Source organism: Myxine glutinosa, chromosome 10 (genome assembly GCF_964187855.1).
Source record: "Myxine glutinosa chromosome 10, kmMyxGlut1.1, whole genome shotgun sequence".
Taxonomy (NCBI): Eukaryota; Metazoa; Chordata; class Myxini; order Myxiniformes; family Myxinidae; genus Myxine; species Myxine glutinosa.
In genome coordinates, this window is record NC_136270.1 from 80213903 (window position 1) to 80232778 (window position 18876).

At 45.6% G+C, this 18876-nt stretch overlaps 1 protein-coding gene across 1 annotated transcript; it reads left to right on the forward strand.

Moving 5' to 3' along the window:
* Positions 1-13724: 13724 nt before the first annotated feature.
* On the forward strand, positions 13725-18437 carry LOC137434054 (GTP-binding protein RAD). Its single transcript, XM_068126688.2, has 5 exons — positions 13725-13988; positions 14103-14410; positions 14589-14662; positions 15781-15985; positions 17256-18437. Exons 1-5 carry the CDS (start codon positions 13975-13977, stop codon positions 17516-17518), a joined length of 864 nt encoding a protein of 287 aa, XP_067982789.2. The 5' UTR covers positions 13725-13974; the 3' UTR covers positions 17519-18437.
* The last annotated feature ends 439 nt before the right edge of the window (positions 18438-18876 follow it).

An 18876-nucleotide genomic window follows, 5' to 3' on the forward strand; every position in this document is an offset into this window, starting at 1 on the left:
GGAAAACCAAGCAATCTTTATGTCTTGGCACCAAGTAAGAAAACCAGAAATGTTGTACACCAAGAGGTTTTGAGAAATTGAAAATTGACAAAACGCCATGTAGGAAATGTACTGTGATATTGCTCTAAAATATACATGTTCTTTTCATCATATATTCGTATTATTCTTATTCAACCCGGGCGAAGCCCCCCCCCTCCCCCTCCCCTCCCCCCTCTTCCTCCCCTCCCCCCTCCCACTCCCCTCCCCCTCCCCTCCCCCCCTCCCCCCTCACCCCCTCCCCCTCACCCCCTCCCCCCTCCCCCACTCCCTCCCCTCCCCCCTCCCCCTCCCCCCTCCCCCCTTCCCCTCCACTCCCCCTCCCCCTCCACTCCCCCTCCCCTCCACTCCCCCCTCACCTCCCCCTCCCCCTCCCCTCCCCCTCCCTCTCCCCCCTCCCCCCTCCCCTCCCCCCTCCCCTCCCCCCTCACCTCCCTTCATCCCCTCCCCCTCCCCCCTCCCCTCACCTCCCCCCTCCCCCTCACCTCCCCCTCACCTCCCCCCTCCCCCTCCACTCCCCCTCCCCTCCCCCTCCCCCCTCCCCCCTCACCTCCCCCCCTCCCCTCTCCTCCTCCACCTCCTGCCTCTTCTCCCCTCTGCTCCTCCCCCTCCCTCCTCTTCTCCCCTCCCCCCCTTCTCCCCTCCCCCCCGTTCACCTCCCCTCCCCTTTCCCCTCCCCTCCCCTCCCCTGCCCGGCAATGCCGGGTACTTCTGCTAGTTTTAGATATTTGAAGTAGTGATAAATGTAGGGGTGTACTTACTTTTTCCACATGCGAAATTGGCATTGATGTTTATTTAAATTATACAATGGACTACAAAATATAAATGTTTCATGATATTTGTTATATTATATCACCTTTATCTATCAATATTGTTGAAATGAAGATCAAATATTTCCTCCGCTTCTGGTCTTGCCGGCGAGGTTACGTTTTTTCGAAGCTGTCCATGCTCTCCACGCTATCGAAGTTAAGTAATATTGTTCCCATTTGTATTTTCGTCAAAACTGTATTTATTTTATGGTGTGTGTACCTACAGTGGGTCCCTCGGAAAATTATCGGTGTAAATCTTTCATACCTGTATAGAAAATCGTGTTAATTCATGTCGTGTCTTTTGTCTTGAGGCCTTGTACCGTGTCCTACCTTGAGGCTTTGTTTTTCTCTCAGCGGTCCGTCGATTGTGCTCCAATTACTTTCGTTCTCTGTTTTTCTCAGTCTTTGCACCCCATACTTCCTTGTTTAAAATCTCAACTCCAAAAAAAAAAAAAAAAAAAAAAAACATTTCCTTCTCTGTTCTTATTCGTTGTTTCGTTGTTCTTATTCGTTCATTCGTTCTTCGACCACGTGTTTCACCCCCATTTCCCGAGATAGTTTTCACTGTTCAACTTTAAAATGTTTAAACTTTCCCCTGAAGTACTGTATTCTGTCATATATTATAACAGCTTTTTCTTCTTCTTCTTTAAAAGGTTGCTTTCGACTTGCTCACCAAATCTATTCATTCCAAAAAAAAAAAATCCATCTCTTACAGTGCCTCTTTCATACATTCCCTAAACTCACCTGCACTCCACCCTCCACCCCCCCCCCCCCCCCCACTCCAGCACCTGAAACGTATTTTTAACTCATAGGTCACCAGAAACTCATTTTGCAATAAATGTCGTTTCCCATTAATCGTACACTTTCCAAAATCCAATCTCACCCCTCCCCTCCAAATCTTCCCCATCACCCCTCCCCTCCAAAACTTCCCCACCACCCCTCCCCTCCAAATCTTCCCCATCACGCATCCCTTTCAAAACTCCCCCCTCACCCCTCCCCTCCAAATCTCCCCCATCTCCCATCCCTTTCAAATCCCTCCCCTTGTCCCTTCCCTCCTAAACTCCCCCCTCGCCCCTCCCCTCCTAGACTCCCCCCTCGCCCCTCCCCTTCAAATCTCCCCACCCTCATTTCTTCTCCATTTCCCCCCTCTCACCTCTCCTCCTCAAAGGGTCCTCCCTGCTTCTTCCCCCTTCCAACTCTCACCTCCATCTCCCCCAACCTTCTGCCTCGCTCTTCCCCCTCCTCAAATAACACTTCACTGTACCTCACCCAATCACTATCATATCTTTTGTCCGCCCCATCCTTGCCTTTCTCCGAGCTATTCTGAAATCTTTGACACACCTTCAACAGCTCTCCCTACCTCTTCCTCCTCTTCCACATCTTACCCTACCCCTCCACCCCCCTGTTCTGTATCCGATGCTCCCCCTTCCTCTTCATTAACGGTATGGACCTCAAACATCCAGGGCCTTCGTTCAAACTTAACTGATCTCTCCATACAGGTTGCTTCTGACAAACCAGACGTGATCTGCTTAACAGAAACTTTCCTCCTTCATGACGTCTCACATTCCTTAGTATCTCTCCCGGGTTACTCCCTCCTCCGGTATGATAGACCTGAGCCTCGTCCTGGTGGTGGGGTTGCGATCTTTATAAAAAAAACTCTCATCCTCACTCTCCCTGCAATGCCCTCTCTCCACCCCACCCCCAGGAGTACCTCTGGCTACGGCTTCCTCTCCGCTCCCACCTTTTGTTAATAGGTGTTTTGTACCATCCTCCAAACAATGATGACTCCATTTACATTTCGCTGTCTGACAACATGGACCAACTTCTATCCACTCATCCCAGATCTCTCCTCATATGTGGTGACCTCAACTGTCATCATGCCAACTGGCTGGGTGTGGGTACCTCTCTCACCAGCCATGGCATCTCAGCAAAAGAATTCTGCGACTCATTGGGACTGACACAATCTGTCAATTTCCCGACCCAGATGTCAGTCAATGGAGTATCTTCTCTTCGAGACTTGGTTATGACAAACTTCCCTGCAAATGTCTGCTGCTCTTCTTCTGCTCCAATTAGTTCTTCTGATCATGTGCTTGTTGAAGTAGATATCTCTCTGGCCATTCTCACAGAGCCTCCTCAGCGTCGGCGAGTCTGGCATATCACTCAGGCCGACTGGCATGGTCTTCAAGCAGCCATCAATCATCAAGACTGGTCTCCCATCTCTACCGCCTCTGACATCAACTCTTCCTGGGAATTCTTCCAAAGTAAACTGCTCTCTCTCTCATGCACAGATTTATCCCATCTCGTCTTCAGTTGCCATACCCTTCCTCCCGTCAATGGTACACTGAATCTTGTGGTGAGGCAGTTGCCCTGAAACAACTTGCCTTTGCCTCTTGGAAAGCTAATCCAACTGAAGGCAATCTCAGTTCCTTCCACCAAGCTGGGAATATGTGTTAGTCTACCCTCAGGAGAGCCAGGAAACACTATCTCTCTACTCTCAAGACTGAACTCTCAAACCTGTCTCCTTCCTCCAAATCCTGGTGGTGTCTGGTCAAATCTGTTTCTAGTGTGTGTTCTCCCTCCATCCCTTCCCTTACCTCAAATGGCTACACAGTTGACACCGCATGTGACAAAGCCGAATGACTCAACTCTATGTTTGCCTCAAAATCTTGTGTCCCAAACCCATCTCTCTCTGTTCCCACCTCACCCAGTCGTACCCAGCTGCTCCTGGAATCTGTGTCCTTCTCTCCTGACAAGGTGGAGAAGTTTTTGTCAAACCTCGACTCTGATTCTGCAACTGGACCAGACGGCATCAGCCCACGCCAGATCTGCCACTCTGTCACACCCTCTCTCTCTTCTCTTCACCCTCTCTTTTGTTCAAGGTCATCTGCCAGCAGCTTGGAAATCAGCAAACAATACTGCTTTACACAAAAAGGTGCAAAAACAGATCTTTGCAACGACAGACCAATCAGCCTGCTCCCAATTATCAGCAAAGTCATGGAATCCATCATTGCTTCAGATATCAAATGCTTCCTCTTCTTCAATGGCTTGATCTCTGATCATCAATTTGGTTTCAGAGCAGGTCACTCTACTCTGGACATGCTGCTGCTGCTGTCTCAACAATGGATGGAGGTCCTCAATGCCAAACAGGAAATCAAAGCTGTCTCCCTTGACATATCACGTGTCTTCGATTATGGTCTAGCACCCCACTCTGCTCACCAAACTCTCCTACTGTAGTATCCATGGAAATCTCCACGCATGGCTTGCAGACTTCCTCTCTGGTCCTGGATGGATTTCTCTCATCTCTCCTTCCTGTTCAGGCTGGAATTCCCCAAGGCAGTGTTCTGGGCCCTGTGCTTTTCTGGTCTTCATCAATGATCTCTCCGACTCTCTGGAAAATCCTCTCTATCTCTTTGCTGATGACTCCACTCTCTGCCGCTCCATTCCTCATCCCTCAGATCGGAAGTCTGCAGCCTCCTCACTCTCTGCAGACCTGGACAAAATCACAGACTGGTCAAACAAGTGGAACATGTCTTTCAATCCTGACAAATCTCACACTCTTACGATGTCTCTCCGAAAAGACCGACTGGAAAACCTCCCATCTACTTTCTCAACAATCCTCTCCAAGAAGTTCTGTCGCTCAAGCTTTTCGGTCTCACTATCTGCCATGATCTTTCATGGGAAAACCACATTTCCAAGCTGGCCGCCAAAGCCATTCGCCGACTGGGCATCCTCCGTCGTGTGAATTCCTTCCTTGGCACACCTGAGCTCCTCACCACATACAAGGCTTTCATCCGCAGCTCAATGGAATACTGCTCTCCCCTCTGGGCCGGTGCTCCTGCCTCACACCTCGCTCGGCTTCATGCTGTTGAAGCCAAAGCTTTCAGAATCGGTGCAATCTCCCACGATGAAGCTGACTGTGAGGGCCTTTCACTCACTCACCGCAGGCAGGTAGGTCGTGTCTTTGTCTTCTATTGACTCCTATCCAGCCTAACTCCTCCAGCTCTATCTGTGCTCTGTCCCCCAAATATTCCAACAGGTCGCACAAGATCTGCCAGCAACCCTCTTATGGTGAAACTGCCAAAATCAAGACTCTCTGCTCACCTTCACTCTTTCATTCCTCTTTTTCCCACCTCTGGAACAAACTCCCTCACTCTCTTCAATCACACTCCTCCCTCCAGGTCTTTAAAACAGCTGTTCACCACCATCTCTTATCTTCCCCCATCCAAAACGTTGATCTTTTTTTACCCCCGTTAATTCACCCCAGGTCCACTTCTTTGAAATATTAACTTCTTTCCTGGAAGTCCTAGCAGTGTCCATGTGTATTATACCTCTCCCATCCCCCCCACCCCCTTCCCAAGCCTCCTCCCCCCCCCCCCCCCCCACAGATCTCCCGATGTCCCTGTTCTCTGCTGTTGTACTTGTATGCTTCCCTCTCTCTCTCTCCCCATCTTGTCTCCCGCTCCCTTTGTTGTATGTTTTGGGTGGCCGTTTTTTTTTTTTGTGATTAATGTTCGCTCTTATTTGAGCCTCGATCTTGTAAAAATAAATAAATAAATAAAATAAAAACCGTAATTTTATATCACGTGTTCATGACGTCTTCTTCATTCCGTCGCCTCTTCCTATCCCTAATCTGATTGGTTGCTTGGCATAGCAACGGCTCCTCAGGATTTCCTTAACTTTACGGAAATCCTTAGCTGAGGATTTCCTTCGGTGTGTTTATGCAACAGCCCTTAAGGAAATCCTTGGCTAAGGAATCATAGTGTACCTTCGGGTAAATCTTTCCTTTAGGATAAGGGAATTTTATGGAACCGGGCCAAGTCATTAGCTGACATTAATTTCCATTGTCTCCTCATGTTCTTGTAATTCATGTAAATTGATATAAACAGCATAGTGAATGATTTGCTATTTCAACCTGGGTTCCCTGTACCATGAGCCAGAGATTCAAATTGGGAACACGAGCAGGCGAACCCCGATTTACCTTTGCTTTTTCGCACTGACCAAGCATTCGCAGCCAAAAATAGTTGTGGATGAGTGTTATGAGTGGCTCGATACACAAAGGCAAAGGCAACTTGTGTCAGCAAGGCTGGATGTTTCCTTTGTTGTTTTTTGAAAATGTAACGGTTGTTTATTGACTCGTTTAATGAATTCAGTTGTAAGAATCACGTTTCCAGACATGAAGGTGGTTGAGATGGGATTGCGTCCACGAGGCAACACCTGAAACCCAGCCATGTGTGTAAGCTGCCTTTAGTGAACGCACACAAACTGTCCATCAAATAATCGCCTTGAAGGTCACAATGACGGAGACGCTTTGAGGAGTTCTCGCTTGATGTGTAAGTGACATCGTCAGGAGTTGCAGTTTTAGAAACAAACATGGCGTTCGTTAAGGGAGAGGGACATTTCCAGGTTTAATGAGATGTTTCCCAATTTGATGGCTTCATGTGGTGTAGTATGTCCTATTACTCATCATATTGTTTAATAATAGCACGAACTGATTTGTCTATATTGTTAAGCTTATTTCCTCTCCTTTCTCTCAGTATATATCTTACTATTCACAACCATGTCCCCCCTCGCTCTCCCTCCTTGAACTGATATTCTGGTAGTAAGGAATGGGATTAGGAGGTTCCTGGGTACCTATAATAGTTCTGGTAGTAAGGAATGGGATTAGGAGGTTCCTGGGTACCTATAATGGTTCTGGTCGTAAGGAATGGGATTAGGTGGTTCCTGGGTACCTATAATGGTTCTGGTAGTAAGGAATGGGATTAGGAGGTTCCTGGGCACCTATAATGGTTCTGGTAGTAAGGAATTTGATTAAGAGGTTGCTTGGTACGTACCTATAATGGTCCTGGTAGTAAGGAATGGGATTAGGAGGTTCCTGGGTACCTATAATGGTTCTGGTAGTAAGGAATTTGATAAAGAGGTTGTTTGGTACCTATAATGGTTCTGGTAGTAAGGAATGGGATTAGGAGGTTCCTGGGTACCTATAATTGTTCTGGTAGTAAGGAATTTGATTAAGAGGTTGTTTGGTACCTATAATGGTTCTGGTAGTAAGGAATGGGATTAGGTGGTTGCTGGGTACCTATAATGGTTCTGGTAGTAAGGAATGGGATTAGGTGGTTGCTGGGTACCTATAGTGGTTCTGGTAGTAAGGAATGGGATCAAGAGGTTGTTTGGTACCTATAATGGTTCTGGTAATAAGGAATGGGATTAGGTGGTTGCTGGGTACCTATGGTTCTGGTAGTAATGAATGGGATTAACAGGTTGTTTGGTACCTATAGTGGTTCTGGTAGTAAGGAATGGGATCAAGAGGTTGTTTGGAACCTATAATGCATCTGTTAGTAAGGAATGGGATTAAGAGGTTGCTGGGTACCTATCGTGGTTCTGGTAGTAAGGAATGGGATTAGGTGGTTGCTGGGTACCTATGGTTCTGGTAGTAATGAATGGGATTAACAGGTTGTTTGGTACCTATAATGGTTCTGGTCGTAAGGAATGGGATTAACAGGTTGTTTGGAACCTATAATGCTTCTGTTAGTAAGGAATGGGATTAAGAGGTTGCTGGGTACCTATAATGGTTCTGGTAATAAGGAATGGGATTAGCAGATTGCTGGGTACCTATAATGTTTCTGGTAGTTGGGGGTGGGATTAAAGGGTTGCTCGGTCATGTGGGTAAGCTGGAAGGATAGATTCTAAGCTGTACTTCTCAGGATGAGTTGATGTCAGAAGCAGTAGAGATGGGAGACCAGTCCAGATGATTGATGGCTGCTTGAAGACCGTGCCAGTTGGCCTGAGTGAAATGCCAGACTCGTCGGCGCTGAGGAGGCTCTCTGAGAATGGTCAGAGAGATGTCCACTTTAACAAGCACATGACCAGATGAACTGGTACGCACAATCGCCACTAAGCTGTCTAGCCTGGGTTCAACTCCTGAGTCCTGACCCAGACAGCAAATGTCATTCACAGGTAGCGTGAATCATCAATGTGTGTGCGTCCCTCCGATGGACGTCAAAACAGGTGTCCGGCCTATATTACTGCACTTGATGAACGTTAAAGACCTCACGGTGTCTTTCGGGAGGAGTAGGCGACCTATCCTCCACGACACCCATTCAAAAATCCTGCCCTAACTCCTGTTGAGAAGGCAATGGCAAACCACCCAGTATAACCCTTGCTCAGGAAGCTGTTTTGGTGGCACCGACGCTTTGTGATAGAAAATGGTACATCAGAGAGAGAGAGAGAGAGAGAGAGTGCTAGGTCTGACTGAGTCAGCTAAGACGGAATAGGCCAAGTATGGATTCCCACACCAGCATGTCGGTGATATATTATTACATCATAATACAAGTATAAAGGCGAGTACAACAAAATGGCTGAAAACAAAGTTTGGAATCGTTACCTCATGCCTTCGGGAATGTTGTCATGTGAAACCAAAGACAAGCCTACAGACTGTAATTACACGAGGATGTTCTCGTTATTCCATCATGATGATAGGATGGAACTTGCAATGGTAATTCTCTTGCTGATTAAGGTCGTGGCTCTCTTTCATGAGGTCCATCAACTCATCAAGTCTAAAAAACATATTTTACGCAACTTATCACCTCCAATCCTTTTCCCCCTATCACGTTCTCCTCCAAAAGTAAATATATCGAAATTGAAAAAAGAATCCAAGATTTTTTAAGGTTTTTTTTTCCCTGTGGGATATTACCCAGGAAAACAATTCAGGGACGCGGACGCCCAATCATGGGGACGTTGTACAATGTACAATATTGTTTGTTCATGAGTACACAGGAGGTAAAACATTCTTTTTAAAGAACATTGTCCTTGAAAACAACATTGTTTTGGTGTTAACAACTAAAAGCTTCCAGTGCTCTTGATCAAGCATTGCTGTAACTAGTTGGAGGTCTGGAAGCTGAAGATCAGTGTCCTCTGAGTTTGGTTCTGAGAGGAGACTTCAGTAGACTGAAGAAGAAGATTTTACATAACATTAATATTAATAGATATAAGGTTGCCTCTGGAAAATGAGAGGGTGAATGGGGGTGGAGGGATTTTGGGGGGGGTGGGGGGTGGGTGGGAAGAGAGGTGGGGGAGGTTTGGGGTTTCATGGCCTGAATAATTCATTTTATTCCTAAACATGTTGATTCAGTCGATGGAACCCATTGTACATAAATTAAGGAATTTCTTATTATATTCACAAAGAACATATGGAATGTGCACCCTTAAGTTGTAATAGCAAACAAACTGGTATTATGTGGGTTTAACAGATGCTATATTATCTATCTATAATTCCAGCAATCTCTGTGTGTCTGTGTGTCTGTGTGTCTGTGTGTCTGTGTGTCTGTGTGTCTGTGTGTCTGTGTGTCTGTGTGTCTGTGTGTCTGTGTGTTTGTCTGTGACCGCTGTTTCTCGACAACCACGGGTCCGATATACTTGAAACTTGCCAGGTAGGGGAAGGTGGTACAAAATGGACCCCTGGGGTCATATGGACCCCTTGGTATATTCCACCAGCAGCAGCTTGTATCCTCCTACCATTTGTATCCTCCTACCTCCTACCATTTGTATCCTCCTACCTCCTATCCTCCTACCTCCTCCTTGTATCCTCCTACCTCCTACCATTCTCGGCTGCTGGTGGAATATACCAAGGGGTCCATATGACCCCAGGGGTCCATTTTGTACCACCTTCCCCTATATTGCTGGGGACCCGAGGATGTGCCTTTTCAAGGTTTGTAATTAATCGGACAAGTACCTACCGAGCTATGTCCAAAAAACGCTTCAACCAATCAGAGAGCAGCGAGCTATCACGTGTGCCGAACCGTTAATGCAATGCAAGCGTTAATGCGTTAATGCAAGGCTTTTCTTTTTTCCCTCTTCTCTTTCTACTTTTCCTTGCGATTAAATTGCAAACAGCCAAAATACGTTGGCGCTAATTGAATAATTGGCCATTAACACTAAAATAATCGTAACTGCGATATGCCAACTTCCGGACAGTGCAGCCTTCCATGTTGTTGTTGTTTGCAGCAGCTGTTTGCAGCAAGGCAAGGCTTTTCTTTTTTTCCCTCTTCTCTTTCTACTTTTCCTTGCGATTAAATTGCAAAAAGCCAAAATACGTTGGCGATAATTGAATAAATGGGCATTAATAGATAGATAGATAGATATGCGATATGCGAACTTCCGGACAGTGTGCGCGTTACGAGCTGACCGCCATTACGGTACGTAATTCGATTTCTTATGCGCATTATTTCTCCCAATTCAGTCAGAGCGAAGGGCGGAAGCGAAGAGCGTTGTTATTTTTTGTTTACGGGCGTACGGGCGGGGTAGAGCGTACGGGTAGCGTTTTTTTTTTTTTTTGGCAAGGAACGGGCACCCACGTACGGGCAATGCCCTAGTATATAAAATGGTAGTTATAGATAGGCCAAACATCATGTATTGTTACGGGCGTTGAGGATGAGGACCTGAGTCCCAAATGTCACTCCTGACTAAGTGTGTTATCGGGTGACTAATGTCAGCGACCCCAAGTCCTATCCCCAACCCGCCGGGCCGAGGCCCGCCAGCTGGCTGAGCGGTTTTTGGAAGCTTGAACTTTTGGTTTAGTGCAAAGAGTTTAAACTGCCACACTGGCAGCTCAGGGGAGCTTGCAACCCGATCCGAAAAAGGTCAATCAAACAAAATGAAATACAATCAATTTACTTCAAATAATGCAAAACGATACAATAATCAAATCATAAACGATACAATAATCAAATCATATAAGTGCAAGTATGACAGACTTAATTAATTAATAATGACAGACTGAAACAATTATCAGAGGCCACATACAACTGATATGAAAGGCCGACACAACATCCACACACAACACTCTTTCTAACCCAGGGAAGGGAAGGGAAGGGAAGGTAAGCAAAGTAATAAAATAATAATCGCAGGGAATTTAAATAAAATGTGATTTGAGGATGGGGATGGAATGGGGTTCAGGCCTGTTTGAAGAGCAGCTTAATCAACCTTCGTCAGAGTGGGATTGGTGGGAACCAAGGTTCACCAACGTTCCGCAATCCCCCTCTCCTTTCATCAACCTCCACGAGCAAGGATCGCATTTTCCCACCCTGCCAAGAGCCGCTCTTCTTCTTCCCTCTATCCTTCTCCCTCACTTTCTTGCTTCTGGAACAGTTTTTGGTTTCCGAGGAACTTCGACTTCTTCAGGCACACTACTTTTGCTAGATCCTGGTGAATCTGGTTCACAAAGTCCAGGAAACGGTAAATCAGCAAGGCCTCCACACCGGCCGCGTTTCTTCTTCCTCTCCCTTTTTCTGCCCTTTCTCTGCTTCTCAGAAAACGGGTTGAATCTTCCCAAAGCTGTTTTTTGTGCAACACCACCAACAGTTAAAATCACGTGGGGTAAAGGGAGTTGGTATGGGGTAAACTTTAAGAAAAAGGAAAAATAAATACGAAAAGGTCCTATTTGGGTAACCACACCCCTATGCAACACACCCCAAACAACACACCTCCCAAATGACCATCATCTATCTATAATTCCACTAATCTCTGTGTGTATGTTTGTTTGTATGTTTGTCTGTGACCGCTGTTTCTCGACAACTACCGGTCCGATATACTTGAAACTTGCCAGGTATATTGCTGGGGACCCGAGGATGTGCCTTTTCAAGGTTTTAAATTAATCGCAGAAGTAGTTACCGAGCTATGTCCAAAAAACGATTCAACCAATCAGAGAGCAGCGAGCTATCACGTGTGCCGAACGTGGCGAACAGACTCTGCCTCGGATGGCACATTTGAGAGCGTATTCATTTATTTCCCGTCGGCAAACTATGTTGGCGCTATGTTGGCGTTAAACTATGTTTTAAAACTAATTAAAACTAATTTGCGATTCTTTCGCTTTGCGATGCGATTTGCGATTGCGTTAAACTCGCTCGGGCGTTAAACTATGTTTTAAAACTAATTAAAACTAATTTGCGATTCATTCGCTTTCCTGCGCATTTGTGCACGCGATGGCGATTTCTTTACCAAACTCCGCAAGCGCCAAGCCGTTAGCTTTGGACCAAACCATTTCATGTAAATAGAGGGGGGGGATTGTCACCGTACTCGCAAGCCGTTCGCTTTGGACCAAACCATTTCATGTAAATAGAGGGGGGGGATTGTCACCATACTCGCAAGCCGTTCGCTTTGGACCAAACCATTTCATGTAAATAGAGGGGGGGGATTGTCACCGTACTCGCAAGCCGTTCGCTTTGGACCAAACCATTGCATGTAAATAGAGGGGGGGGGGGATATACTTTTAGATATATATATAGTACGGGCATGCCCTAGTTCCTACAAACGTAACAGTATGATACAAATGGAAATATTTTATGGGAAATGCGGAATGTATTATAGGACTAGTACAAAAATGACTAATTATGTGGATTATGTAGATGTAGGCTTGTAATAGGGAATGTATAATATTATTGTAGGACTTGTACAAAAATTACATTATGTGGATTTAATGTAGACTAGCAACAGTACCCGCCCTATGGGCGGGGCTTCAATTGGGAAGCCCAAATGAAAAGGTAAAATATCAGAAATTGAAGGCTTTTTTTTATTTTAAACGATTCATATAAACATCCGTTGAATCATATCACACGCAAATCATCAAAATCTAAACAGTACATGGCTAAACAGTACATGGACGATCACGTACCACGTAAGTCTCGCATCTCGCTCGCTCTCATGTTGTCCCGATAATGATCCTTCCGCAGGTTCACCGACGGAAACCTTGTTACGACTTTTACTTCCTCGAGACAGTCAAGTTCGCTCATCTTTTCGGTGCACCGGCACGAGCCGAGATCGGCCCATGCAGGGGCTGATCCGAGGATCTCATCAAACCGTCCGATCGGTAGTAGCGACGGACGGTGTGTACAAAGGGCAGAGACTTAATCAATGCGAGCTGATGACTCACGCTTACTGGGAATTCCTCGTTCGTGGGACACTGCCTCAAGCCCCAGTCCCCATCACGGATGGGGCTCAGTGGTTTACCCGAGCCTGACGGTGAAGGGCAAGGTACATGCTGGCCCGTCCAGTGTAGTGCGCATGCGGCCCCGGACATCAAAAGGCATTAAACGTTCATTAAACATTAAACGTTCATTAAACATTAAACGTTCATTAAAGGATTACGAAACGAAAAACATTACGAAATGACGTTCACACCGTCACGTCAAACACTACCGTGAACACATACATCGTCACAACATCATCACAATGAGAACATCGTCACAATGAACGTTATGCGAACACGAATGTTATGCGGGAGTCCCAACCTGAGAATGCTGGAGACCAAAGCTGAAATTGGGAAAACTAAATAGCCTATTTTACTCCCAGGGGTCCCAGGATGACCCACCCAAAATATCTTTGCGATCGGTTCAGCAGTTTTTACGGTACCTCCGAACAGACAGACAGACATTTGGTGAATTATAGTAAGATGTCGGCTTGTAATAGGGAGTGTTTAATGTATTATAGGACTTGTACAAAAATTACATTATGTGGATTATGTCGATGTAGGCTTGTAATAGGGAATGTATAATATTATTATAGGACTTGTACAAGAATTTAATTTTGTGGATTATGTAGATGTAGGCTTGTTATCGGGAAAGTATAATGTTATTAGTGGACTTGTACATAACTTACATTATGTGAATTATTTAGATGTGGGCTTGTTATGGGGAATGTATAATGTATTGTAGGTGCATGTATGACATGAAATAATAATAATCGTATATTGTAAGATTATAAATATAGCGCGTGTTTGTTTGGATTGCACATCGGTGTAGATATGTCACAGGGGTTGTGGAGGGCGAGGGGTGGGGGTGCATGGAGGACGGGGTCGTCAACACGCTGTGTAGCGATGGTAACCGTTTTATTATTAGCTGGAGCAGTGAGTGCGGAGGACTATGTTTAACTAAAAGACCTCCCACGGTCAGCCCCCGCGGTAAGTTTATCCGGGAGGGAGGAGCGTGTGGGTGGATGTGAAAGCTAATAAAAAGCGGGAAGCCGTGTTTGGGAGACACAGTCGTAAAGGAAGTAACCGTACTTATCGTGCGTGCTCACTGCTCACCTTCCAGAAACGGTCTCTCCTTTCGCTGTGCTTGCGGTGTTCGCTGTGTACGAAATGCGAGGACTCGGGTAAGTACGGGATGGCCATGCGGGATGGCGGCGTACGTAAGATGCAGATTTTTCCTTAACGTAAAAGTGTTCAGGTATTGTGACCGTGATGTCCGTTACGATCTGTATTGACAGAGAAAGCATGATGGCCAGAGAGGGTCGACGCCGCGGGAGTACACCGCTCCCTCTGGCACACCAGCGCACGACGCGAGGCGGGTCCAAGGGCATCCCGGTGATCCCCCGACCACCGGTGGCGAGAAACCCTGACGCGGAACACCGCGGCAGTTGCTGCTCCTCTGAGTCCGCAGACTCGGCCATCTCGACGACCAGCGAGACCCGTCGGGTCGTCCTCCTCGGGGCTCCTGGTGTTGGGAAATCCAGCTTGGCGAGCGGATTCAGAGCGCAAGAGCGGGGTTTCGGGGTTGAACCCGAGCCCGGAGCCGGTACGTGACAGGAATACACCGATGCTAAATATATCATCGAAAAACATCATAATTACGTCGTTGGTGATCGTGATATTTTTGTTTCCAGTGACGTCACATGATGACGTTTATAGCTGTACACGTGCCTTATATCCTCATCCATGCCAATGATTCCCCCCTCCGACCTTACTACACACAGATGACACATATGAAAGGTCGCTTGTCGTCGATGACGAAGAGATGACTCTTCTGGTCTTGGACACGTGGCAACAGGTATGTCCTGTGTGTCTAGTATGTCCTCTCAGAAATTTTGTTTCGTTTACGTCTGACGTCATGATTTTTTACGTCTGACGTCGTCATAATTCCAACATCTGCAAAGCTCAGTGAAGATTAAACTGTCTTTTAAATATAACGATGTGGAACACAGTGATGAAACTTGGTGGTGAGATAGTAACGATAAATGGTGAGCAACATCATTACTGCAACCAATATAAACTGATAACTCACTTTAAGCATTATCTACATATTACGTACGCAAGAATGAGGTTTCGGGAGTGGACGTGGGGGTGATAAGGGGTTAAGTATGGCCGCTTACAAAATAATGGGGGTACATTCTAAGCTGGGCTCACACACATGGAAAGACCAACAAATGCTGGGTCACTTTCTGGTTCATCACCATCTGACGATAATGTCAGAAAGCCAAATGTCATCACCATCTGACGATAACCAGAAAGCCATTTGCAAAAGCACGAGTCCCAACCAAATGAGCTGCAGCCTCGTCCGTGGGACTTGGGGAGAGCGGGAAGCAATTGCCAAATGCAACGTTACAGAACAGTAGCAAAATTATAGGATGGCAGTGGATCGTCCTCGCTACTGGGTAATTAAATAACTTGTGTAATTACAGTTCTGCCATTAACTACTGGACCATGAGCCCTGATGGATTCTTCCGTCCCCTTGTTTCATCTGTTATATTCAAATGTAAAATGGTTGGAGTTCCTCGAGCCTTTTTTTTTTTTTGCCTTTTTTTTGATGATGATGCTTTGAGATGATGCCTTTTTTGCTCATTGCTTGCAATTTTCTGATTGGCCGCGACATCATGAAAGTGCTCCGTGTTATGCGGCTTTCTTTTGCCTTACGCATTTAAATGTCCTTTCAATTAAATATGATGGTGGAAGGTCGCTGTGACGAGGGCTGTTTCAAAATATAAATAGCGGGCTTCAAGGTCCGCGTGAGGGTTGTTACGCGATGATCATCTCACGGGGAGATGGAACGTTTTATTTTTAGCGATGGTTAAATTATTTACTCACTCTTCCTCATGGTATTTTGTTTTTCCCTTTCAAAGTGGGCTCCTTTCATGTTCATCTCCTTTCTCGCACGACCCTGTCCCTCAGGATTCCAGCCAAAGGGTCCAGGAACAGAACCTGCTCTGTGGAGATGTGTTCCTCGTCGTGTACTCCGTCACGGAGCCGGCAAGCCTGCACACCGCCCTGAAACTAATCCGTACCCTGCGTACCACAAGGCTGGGTGAGCGCGTGCCAACAATCCTCGTGGGCAACAAGAGTGACCTCGTCCGGGCACGGGGCGTCTCATTCGACGGTGAGTTTCTCCTCTGAGTTGGTATTCCATTTTAGTCGATTGTCCATTGGATTTGATGTAGTTCTGGAAGTCCTTGCAGTGTCCATATGTTTTATACCTCTCCCACCTCCCCCCAAGCCCTCTCCCTCCCACAGATCTCCCGATGTCCCTGCTCTCAAATGTTGTGTTTTCTGTCCTTCCCCCTCTCTCCCCATCTTGTCTACCGCTCCCCTTATTTTGTGTTTTATGTGCCGGTTTGACTTTTTGTGTGATTAATGTTAGCTCTTTCACGAGCCTCGATCTTGTATACAAAAAAGAAAGAAAAGTTAACTGACTCAGCTCACTAAGTTAGAGAATGTATACTAATCGGTAAATGATACAGCACACTGGTTCCCAACTCGAGCTGTAAATTCGAAATATGCAACTTGCTCTTGATGAAGCTATTCGCGGAACAGGCTTTTAGCTTCATTTCATAGTGGACTTTCCGACAAGATTCTACAAATTTGAAAATCCAAGATGTGGACTGTTGTTGACAAAGATAATTTCTGGAATGATTACAGTATTTTGTAAACTTATTCAATTCCGTTAACCACATCCTGTCATCCTGGTGTTTCGCAGACAGGGAGAGGCATCCTCGGATGTACGTTAAACTGGGCGTCCCGTCTGACAGCATTTAGTTGTTGGACATTAAAGATCCCACGATGTCCTTTCGGAAAGTGTAGGCCAGTTATCAATCACAGGCATCCTGGAACAAATTACAAATCCCTGCTCTGACTATCACTGGGAAGGAAATGGCAAACCACCCTTTGGTGAAAACCACTTTGGCAGCATTGAGTGTGCCAGCAGGCCAGGTATTAGAATTATATTAGAACGACATCCTGATTCTTAATCTATATTATTTAAGACAGATCTTTGTCTGTCTGTCTGTCTGTCAGTCTATCTGTCTGTGGTACCATTTTGCTCAGAGATGACCAAAGGGATCTTCGTCAAACTTTAAGAGTTTCATCAATAAGTGCTGGGAAGTGTTTTAAGCAAGAAAATTTATTTTGAAAAGAAAATTTGGATTTCTTTATAAAATCACTCGAGGTCTTTGTAACAATGTGAAAGGTAATATTAAATGATCCCCAACTCTAATCCTTAGTGGGTATAGGGAAGTATTTTTGGCACCCACAAAAATATGGTAAAAAAGAAAATTTGATTACTTCAAAATACACAAGATAAGAACAGCACCAGGCAGCACTGGGTACCCCTGCTAGTACTGCATGAAATGTATCATTTATTTTCATTGCAGAAGGCCGCACCTGCGCCGCCGAGCACGGGTGCAAGTTCATCGAGACGTCAGCAGCACTGGGACACAACAGCGAGGAGCTCCTTGTTGGCATCGTGCGCCAGATCCGTCTGCTCGGAGCAGGGACGGGATGTGGGAGCCGGCACCGCCATCGACGAAGCCTGACCGAAAAGGCCTGCAGGCTCCTGGGCCGCTTCCTCGGAGCCAACTCTCAGCTTGAGCTCAGGGCCAGGTCTATATCTTGTCATGACCTCTCTGTTCCCTGAACTGTAGTGCACCACTCACCGTTAATTTATTGGGGGTTTGTTTCAGTTACTATAGGGGTGTTTTTTTTTCTGAATTTTGTTCATTGTGGAGCATTTTATTTTGTTAGTGAAGATGATCAGAAAAGAAAATCTTTATACGTCAGTCATTTCCAGAATATTTTCACGTTTATAGCCAGTGTTTCGTACCTATGGATATCCATAAACAAACTGGAGATATATTCCTGCACACGCTGTGATTCTTCGACGGTGGATACATTTTAAAGCAACTATTCCTTCTTTTATTTTCTTTTTTAAATCGTCACGTGTTGAGAGACGGTAATGTTGCAAAGATGCCACTAGGTCCAGGAGGCAAACGCCTCTGTGAGCAGCTGCGGAACTTCCTGCAGCTCAGAATGCAGCCTGAGCTGTTGTGGTTGCAGGAAAACCGACCGAATGGTTTAAGGTTATCCTGATTTGGTTTGGCTCCTTGTCTTAAGCACATGCAAAAAGGTTTTGCGGTAAAAGAATGGTGAAGGTGTCGTCCTCAATTCTCCTCTCAAACCCCCAGTAGAAGGACCAGTAGGGAATCGCGGTAAAGCGGGTCATGGAGGACGTCGTGTTAGTTGGTTTGATGGAAGCTCATTGCAGAAACTGAGAATGACCTTTCCCTAGATTCTTTTTTTTCCCCCAAGCTAAAATGTGAAAAAGACAGTTTAAAAAAAACAAACAAACTGAAAACACGAATGTGAAACGAATCGAAATCCTTTTTCTCCAAGGAGTCGGTGTCCATATATAGTTTCTCCACTGCTTACTATTCATCATGCATTGGAATAGAGACGACTGGAGAAGCTGGACAGGTCCAAACAACCTGATTTACATGAGCTAGTTTTTCTATGATGTTTTAGTCATTTTTCTCTAATAAAATACACGTTGAGACAAATCCTGTGTTTGTGCATACTTTGCAGATAAAACAATTCTTTTTTTTCCCCCTTAAAGCAGCGGTTCCTTAAAGCTACATAAAGTAGAAAATGTTTCTTTCTTTTTAAAGGGAAAACTGATTAGCTGAAGACTTCATGTGATGCAAAAATGTGACGAGAGCATGTTTAGGTGGCTTCCTGATGAGAAGCCTCGATGGCACTGGTATTTTTATTTTATTTACGGGAAAAACACAAACAAATGTCTGTGCCCACAATACAAACCCGTAATTAGTATGCATACTATACAGAAGAGACATTAAGGTGTCTGGCTTTAAATCTTAGGCTCTAGAGTTCTAGCCTTAAATAACACTGGGTGGGTTGACTCAGCCTGTCATCCTTCCGAGGTTGGGAAAACGAGTACCAGCTTACTGGGGGTAATAAGCCATTTGAGTATCCTGCGTC